This window comes from Crinia signifera, chromosome 11 (assembly GCF_055691185.1).
Source record: "Crinia signifera chromosome 11, ASM5569118v1, whole genome shotgun sequence".
NCBI classification, from domain to species: Eukaryota; Metazoa; Chordata; class Amphibia; order Anura; family Myobatrachidae; genus Crinia; species Crinia signifera.
In genome coordinates, this window is record NC_139227.1 from 105,877,456 (window position 1) to 105,886,547 (window position 9,092).

At 41.9% G+C, this 9,092-nt stretch overlaps 1 protein-coding gene across 1 annotated transcript in view; it reads right to left on the reverse strand.

Moving 5' to 3' along the window:
- The window catches only part of LOC146046148 (SITS-binding protein-like), a 91,370-nt gene extending 82,675 nt beyond the window's left edge, over positions 1-8,695 (reverse strand). Inside the window, exon 1 of the mRNA XM_083165360.1 lies at positions 8,044-8,695. Within this exon, the coding sequence (XP_083021486.1) occupies positions 8,044-8,508 (465 nt within the window). The 5' untranslated portion in view covers positions 8,509-8,695. The remainder of the gene's footprint in view (positions 1-8,043) is intronic.
- Between the last annotated feature and the right edge of the window lie 397 nt (positions 8,696-9,092).

Here is a 9,092-nt window from a genome sequence, read left to right on the forward strand (position 1 = left end):
TTGTGTGGTACTGTGACAGGATGCCCCCTTTGTGAGGTACTGTGATATGATGCCACCTTTGTGTGGTATTATTATTGGATACTCCCTTTGTGTGGTACTGTGACAGGATGCTCCCTTTGTGTGGTATTGTGATAGGATACTCCCTTTGTGTGGTATTATGATAGGATACTCCCTTTGTGTGGTACTGTGACAGGATGCCCCTTTGTGTGGTATTGTGATAGGATGCCATCTTTGCAATAAGTGGGTTAGTGAAATTTTCTCCCTGCTGGATATTCCACAGTCAAGTGACATTATTAGAAAGTGGACACATTTAGGAACAACAGCAACTTGGCCATGAAGCGGAAGACCACTTAAAATCAATGACTGCTAAGAAGCATGGTGCATAAAAGTCGCATTATTCCATAGTTGAAGAGTTCCAAAACTCCACTGGCATTAATGTAAATACAAAAACTGTGGAGCATGAGCTTAATGGAATTGGTTTTCATGACAGATGCATGCTTGACATCACCAATGCCAAGCGTTATATGGTGTTGTGTAAAGCACACCGATACTAGACTGTGGAGCAGTGGAATTGTGTTCTGTGTAACTGCCATGTTATAGGATGTGTTTGAAAAATGTCAGTTAGGAGCTGGTTGGTTAGGACTTTATCTCCATCCACTTATCTCCATCCTAGGCTCAGTAAATAAACCCCTTATATCATAAACCTCCATGTCTCTTGGGTCACAAGCTGTCAGCCCAGTTCTAGTGTAGATGGATACTAGTTATAGACTATGTTCCTCACTGAAGGTGTTGATGTGCAGTAATGAAACTGAACCAGGAAGTGTTACATTTCCAGGTTTAAAATTAGAGGATTCTTCCTCAGGAATGAGCCAGGAATTTCTCCCATGAACTTTTTCAAGCAAAGTGTTAAGATGCTGAATTTGCTAAATAAATTACAACTAATACTTACTGATAAAGAAGATGTGGTGCATGTATATAATTGAGGCAAAATATAAAGGGGTTTCCCACTTTTTTGCAAAGCACCCATCATTTTAGTACAGTATGTTGCAAATATAGTTCATACAGTAACACTTTAAAGAACGTTTAAGGAGATGGGGAGATGTTTTAATTACATTTACATGTTTTAGGTTGGGGCCACACATAGTGGCCAAGCGGATCCCATTCAACATGACTCAGTTGGCCGAAAGGAGTCTGCACAAAGGCTCCTATGCTAGAACCCAAACTTATGTGGCGGGCCGCAGCCACCAGGTCTTACCGGTTGGACAACTGGATTTCAAGGTGAATACATACATTGTATGCTACGTACCAGTAATCGTGTGAGCTGTTGGAAGAGAGTGGGGCCATATTACTGGATTGTGTAATTTAGCTTTGACCATCATAGCAGAGGTTTCCCTATGTTGGGGTGGGGCCCTGCCCCCTGAAGTTCCCTGCTGCCCCCTGAAGTTCCCTGCTGCCCTCTGAAGTTCCCTGCACTGTCTTCTCTCTGGGCTTCTCCTGCGAGGAGCCTTACAAAGTAGGAAAGTAGTGTTTTTGTAAATCACAGCAATAAGGTGTACATCCCTTGCTATGGGAGAGTTGGAGGACTGATGTGCACATTCTGGGTTGTAGACAGCCATGACCCATGTGACCACCTGCCTCTTGGGCTGCCCCCCCCCCCCCCCAGCTCATCTGCTCTCAGACCCTAGCAAAAAAAAACCATTAATCAGTCCTATATTGACTGGCTCCCCTCTCAGATAGGCTCTGATTTTTAAGAATTCTTCTGCAGGTATAATTGTTGCCCCCCCCCCCCACCCCCCTCGCTATACCGCTGCCAATTTTAGAATTGTTAAGCTCCCAGGTATGCTCGAATCAACATGCCTAATAATATAATAATCCCTGATTTATAAATTAGACACTACATTAGATACATACTATGTATTAAGATTTAGAACTTGTTTGGAAGTCATTTTTTTGACAGATAAACCGGCGGCTTCAAAAACACCAGTAGGAACATTTAACGTAATCTGATCATCTAGTTATGCAATTTATCAATCAACAGTGATTAAAATCAGGAGGGGAAGGATAATGGCCTAGCCTTCTTGCTGAACCACCATATTGAATCTTTCAAACTCCTGGTCGGCAAAAATTTTTTTTTTTTTTTCAAAATTTGCGCTCAATCTATAGAAATACTATAAATGAAAACTCAATGCTTGTGCTCTATCTATAAAAATGTATTAATTTTAAATATATTACCATACCTTTTCTTCTATCCCAATTGTGCCTCTCCCCCATCTGTTCCCATAATAATACTAGATTCCATTCATCCCAATCCTGTCTCTCCTCCGTCTGCTCTTCAGAAATACGTAACAACACAGTAAAAGCTACCTCTATTAAATCTAATACCCTCAATATGTGTGTATATATATATATATATATATATATATACAGTATATAATACAATACATCGTAGATAGGTCTGATCACCTCCCCTCTAATAGAAAAGGTCAAGGATGATCATGGTTATTTGTAATAAGAGAACATCATTGATTGATAATATCAAGGTCATTGTGCCTTGTTACTTCTGAACCTCTGACCATTTTAAATTTGCACTGTACTCACTTGTGTTTGATGTTATATGTTGTTTGTTATATTTCGCAGTTTTTAATAAATAACCTAATAAAAGGTATATTTTAACATCGTGTTTTTCTTACGATTGGTGCACCACCAAGTGACAAAACATTCTTCTCATCCTAAATACAATTTTAGAATTGTTAAGCTCCCAGGTATGCTAGAATCAACATGCCTAATAATATAAAAATCCCTGATTTATAAATTAGACACTACATTAGATACATACTATGTATTAAGACCATGCCCCATGCAGCAAAGCCACACCCTATGCAGTGAGACCATGGCGCGCACAATTTCTTTCTTTCAAAAATTGAAAATTTGCAACTGGCACCACCCATTACCAACTTTTTAGTTTTGCCTATGTCCACAGGGTCTACATAGGAGTCAATCCCATTGTCCGCGAAGTGTGATGTGCTGTTGCCGCTGTGTTTTAACGTCGGTAAGGGCACCCAAATTTGCAACTTTTGCTGTCTGAAAGCGGCCCCACATTTGTGTAAATCTGGGCCACCGTAAAGTGCTGCCGCAATGACTCACGCCCCCAAAATCATCATGGACAATTGGATTGACCCCATTTTCTGCTCTGTTCCCTGCTTTTGTTTGAATCATTTTAAATTTTAACTCTGATTAAACTCTGCTCACAAACATAGTTTATGTCCTTGCTTGAATATGAGCCCTTTTAGGCTGCAACATATAGCAACGAAGCCAACACTTGTTCTTAGCTTCGCTATAAATAAAACAGCCTAACAAAAAAAATTGTTTTGTTGGCAAGGACATTTGAAAAATGTAGATATTTTTTTTTTGTTTGTTTTTGGAAATAGCTCTAGTGCTTGAGATAATAAGGGGGAAATTTACTAAAGGAAATTTGTAAAAAAAATAGGTGTATTTGTATCCAGAAATACACTTATTTTTGACATTTACTATCCCGAAAATACAGCAATTCGTATTCGTATTGATGTGCTATCAATACAAATACGAATTGGCGTATTTTCGGGATAGTAAATGTCAAAAATAAGTGTATTTCTGGATACCAATACACCTATTTTTTACAAATTTCCATTAGTAAATTTCCCCCTAAATATCTACTTTATTCTAGAAGGTGAGGAATTAGACTTTTTTAGATGTTCACTCCGCGATCATTCTAGAATGTTCCCGCTCAATATATAAGACAGTAGTCTGTTGAATAGTTTTTGGTGTCTTTTATGCTTTTCTAAAATGCAACAATCAAAATCAGCACCACAAAGTTAAAATAAGAGAACATGAGTGAGATCTTAATGAAACAACAATACTTAGGCCCTTATTCTGATCGGTGCGGATATTCCCGCATTCTTACGGTGCGGTCCGCACGCCACGGTGTTCTGCCGCGTGCGGCCATCGTCCGTAGAAACGCCCACGGGTCCTCCGCATTCGGACGGACTCACTCTTTAAGAACAGGGCGTGTTTACGGACGACATACAAACCATGCGTGTGCGGGAGAAACACTCAGATTCTGCACGGTATTACAGAGTATTACAGAGTATGCTCGGGAATACCGCATCCGAACGGGAGCCAAGCGGTGCTACCGCACGTAAGCGGAGTATTTACGCCAAACAACCCACTATTATGTATCTTCTGCAAGACATCACATGACCCACTTATTCAAATACCTATCCTCATAAAAAACTTCTTATTTGGAATTGGAATCAATTAGATGCCAATATATCCTTACAAGCATGCCTAACACATGCATTGCACACATTAACCCTTACAGCAATTGAAGTGCAATGGTTTCAATTAAAGCACTGACAAGCGTCCTATTAGTGAGTAATGAGTAAAGGAGTCGATTCTATTGGGTTCAGGTGTTAATGCTTGTAGTCATTAGGCGTACGTTCGCCTACCGCATGAACGAGTGGTGTCCGCTAAGCAATAGTACACTTGTGGACACCGCACATTTCTGCCCTTTTTGATCGCGTGCATTCGGAGTGCTATCCGAATGTACGCCCCCCAACATAAGTGTACTCCCCCGTATCCGCCCATGTTTCCGCCCCGTTTTGCCCACTTTGAAACTACGCCCATGTCTCATTCCGCATGACGCCCATAATACGCCCATATTTCCCGACTGATTGCGGGGAACAGTTTTGGACGGGATTTGGCCGAACTGGTACGGAGTCAAGGCGTGGCACATGCGCGATGCGTTCTCCACGCATGCGCAGACGCCGAAAACACGCGATCCGAAAGTATGCGGTAAAGTCCGCGTCAATCAGAATAAGGGCCTTAGATTGGTTCATTCTATCCATCTAAACTTTAAAACAACCCTAAAGGCCCATACACACTGTGTGATTTTGAGCTGAAAGCCGCTCAAAACACCAAGTTTGAGCGGCTTTCAGCTCAAAGCCCCCAGTGTGTATGGCCTTGCAATGAGCGGAGAGCTCTGCTGCACGCTCCCGCATCATCACCGGGAAAGCCGCTCATCTGCTGGTATTACCAGCAGATGAGAGGCTTTGTGGACAGCTTTCCGTATTACCAGCAGATGAGAGGCTTTGCTGCACTATGGAAAGCCACCCCCCCTCCGCTGACAGCACCTGGCAGGGGGAAAGCCGCTCAGTGTGTTTGCACTGAGCAGCTTTCCCTCCAGCGATGACAGCCAGTGTGTATGGACCCTTACATAATAAAATAGAAATAAATTTAAAAAATCTGAAAATCATAAGCAAAACCAAATTGGAATAAACTCTATTTAATCTGCCCTAATTTGGGTAAGAGGTTTAAAGATACAGACAGTGTAATGGTTAGCATTACTGCATCACAGGGCCGAGGTCATGGGTTTGATTCCCACCATGGCCCTAACTGTGCAGAATTTGTATATTCTCCCTGTGCTTGCGTGGGTTTCCTCTGGGTACTCCGGTTTCCTCCCACAATACAAAAATATACTGGTAGGTCAATTGGCTCCCACAAAATGAACCCTAGAATGTCTGTGTGTGGTTACATGTGTGAATGTTCAAAATATTCTCTGTAAAGCACTGCGGAATATGTGTGCGCTATATAAATAAATAACTGATAATAATAATAAAGATACATTGGCACTTGTGTATTATCACGGCGCCCGGCTACGCTACGTTTTCAACGTACCCTAAGGTGCCCGTTGCCGTGATAATACACTTTTGGATTTTGTGTGTGTGTGTAGTGCTTTATACTTACCCTCCTCCACCGCGTCCATCACAATATCTCGCTATCCACCGATGTCCCCGGCGGCAGCAATGTCCCCGCTGGCAGCGTTCAGTCCCCCTCCTCCCGCAGTCACTCCCCGGCGCATGTACAATGTATATAATTCAGCCTAGTGCCGCTTGGGGAGCATCACATGGTTTCCCTGCTCCCACAGCGGCATTACGCGAATTGCGTACATTGATGGCTGCGAGTGCCGGAGGAGGAGGTGGACTGAACGCTGCTGCCGGGGATATCGGTGGATCGCGGGGATATTGTGATGGAGGAGGGTAAGTATAAAGCACTACACACACAAAATCCAAAAGTGGGTGGGGGCGGAGGTCCGCAAATCGTGGGAGGGGGTGCGGGGGGGGGGGCTTGAATCGCGGGAAGGGGGGTCCGCAAATTGCGGGAGGGGGGTTGTCGGGGTCAGTGAATTGCTGGAGGGGGGGTTGTGGAGGTCCGTGAATCGAGGGAGGGGCGCGGGGGTGCCGTGAATCAAGGGAGGGGGGGCGCAGGGGGGGTGGTGCGGGGGTCTGTGAATCACATGTCTCACAGAGATATTGGCACTCAAAGGGTTAAAAATGCCCAATTGCTTTGACTTATGTTCCCCACATATGGAACAAGTGTCTCTAGGCTTTCTGCATTATAACCCAAAAGCTGCTTCAGAATTTTGAAATAACATATACTCGGTTGCTGATTATATAAAAGCAAGGATGAACGTGCAAAGAAATACTTGAAGTCATAGCAGGGCATATACTTGGGTTTCGATTCCCCCTATGGCCCCAACTGTGTGGAGTTTGTATAGTCTCCCCATGCTCGCATGGGTTTCCTCCGGGTACTCTGGTTTCCTCCCACATTTCAAAAATATACTGGTAGGCTAATTGGCTTCCAACAAAATTAACCTTAGAATGAATGCGGAAAGGAGTTGATAAATTATCAACACGTTGTGGGCCGCAAGGAATATGTGATGTTTGGTCAAGCTGCAGTGTGTGTAAGGGGTAGTCAACCCCTAGTATAAAGAAATAGAAAGAAAGAAAGAAAGAAAGAAAGAAAGGGTACACTATGCTATAAGTTGATTAAATATTAATAAAATAACATTTATAAAAATGCATCAAAACATTTGCGGCTGATGTCCACCTATTAGGTGCATCAGCCGCAAATGTTTTGGACTCACAAAACCATCTATCATGTTGTCCACATAACGGCTAAACATCTTTAGCTGGTTTCACATTGCAAAAACCTGCTTTCAACCCATTTCTGCAAACGTGTCTTAAAACGGGTCATAAGCCAGTTAAACCCCTTTCATATTGCATGTTGTAAAGGTATATTGCAGTTTCAATACTGTTTTTGTACCTTCAGATTCAACCCGTTTCCCCCATAGAAAGCCATACAATGACATTTTAAATGTTTTTTTCCTGCTTGTGGGCGGGGATCAAGTGTGGTTATCATTTGTAGCAAATACCGTTTCTGAGCTGTTCAGGCTGCAGGGAAAACGGCTCTGAATCGTGTAGGATCCTGCTTTTAACACGTTTCAAAATACCGGTATATTGGAACCGGTAAATTGATTGTGGATTGATTGCAGCTGGTACCATTTTAAAGCAGTTAAAAATCGGCAATATGCCGTGTTAAAACTGCAATGTGAAAGGGGCTTATGGTGGCCACAATTCCTTTAAGCTGACTCCAGTTTCTTTACTCCACCAAAAAGGCAATATAGGAACGGACCCCCTGCATACAGCACTCCAGACACGGTACCGTATGGACTGACATTACCATTGGTCCCCTTGTCTAAGTATTCGTTTATATACATTTTTTATCTATTCTCGTTATATTTGTCATAGTCATTATATGTCTTTTTATTAAAATGTCATTATACATTTTACACACTACTGGCACATTAATTAATTGATGCATTTTTATAAACGTTATTTTATTAATATTTAATCAAGTTATAGCGCAGTGTACCCTTTCTTTCTTTCTATTTCTTAGAATGAATGTGTTTGCCTGTAAATGTGGTAGGGAATATAGATTGTAAGCTCCACTGGGGCAGGGACTGATATCAGTGTTCAAATATTCTCTGTAAAGCGCTGCGGAATATGTGTGCGCTATATAAGTAACTATTACTAAATAAATAAATATACTTGATAAACCATTAAATAAAATAGCCCAAAAGTCGAAAATCCCACCAACGCTGTTTGATAGCTCCATGACTACCTTTCAGTAATAATTCATTGGACAGGCCGTTAGTTAATTACATACCTTTAGTCTCACATCACAATGTATGGGGGTCCAAGTAATATTGTAACATTCAGTACCAGCTGGGAAATTACGATCGAGCGTAATCTTAAGGTCTGTAATAGAATCCCACGTATAGCAAAAGTCTGTCTTATTGAGCCAACATAAGTTTTTCACAAAATTTTGTTCCATGTCGGGAAAGTTCCCCACGTCTATCTCCACGTACGTTTTGTTTTCGCTCAATGTCTGCAGTATCAGTGTGTGAGTGTTCCTTTCCCATATGAGTCCACTGACTTTGCCTTTCAGGATCCAGTTTTTGTTAGGTTGGTCCATCACCTGCCAGTAAATAATGCCAATTGTCATGATAAAAAAGATGGCAACCCCGACACAAGCAATAGCTCCTTTCCATGTTTCGTTCATTTCCTTAAGTCCTGCATCCCAGTTCACTTCGGGAACAGGGCTGGTGTTCCTTGTACGTGTGTGAGGCATTGCAAACGATATTCAGTTATTGCTCTTTCAATGAAAATGTGTTTCTCCTTCTTGAAAAAAACTTCAAACATTATGTTGGGTAAAGCAATTTCATATGTGAACTCTGAAAAGCCATCTTGAGCTCAGCACATGTTGCAATAAGTAAAGTTATTCTTGTCTGGTTGTATTCTGTGCTCTCAGCAGAAGGAGAAGGGAGCCTTGAAATAGCTACAACTGGCACTAAAAGGAATCAGCTTCTCAGCCGTCCCACTGTCAGATTTGTCCCAGGTGCTTTAATAGTGACGACTACAGCATGTGGACTGCACCTCATCAGTGACACTACGGGTGACCTCAGAGGACAAATGGAATCACACTCCCGTAATGCATCAAGTTTATTTTTCTCTACAGTAAAGATTTTGCACATTGTTAAATACAGTATATTTTCCTAAGGGAATATTATTTGTACTCTTGATGATGGCATTAGTCTTACCGTATTCAATATAAAACACTTCTACTCACATATAAAGCTATTAACCATACTGCACCAGCATATATCTCTTTACTTATTACAAAATATCTCCCATCTCGACCACTCCGCTCTGCAC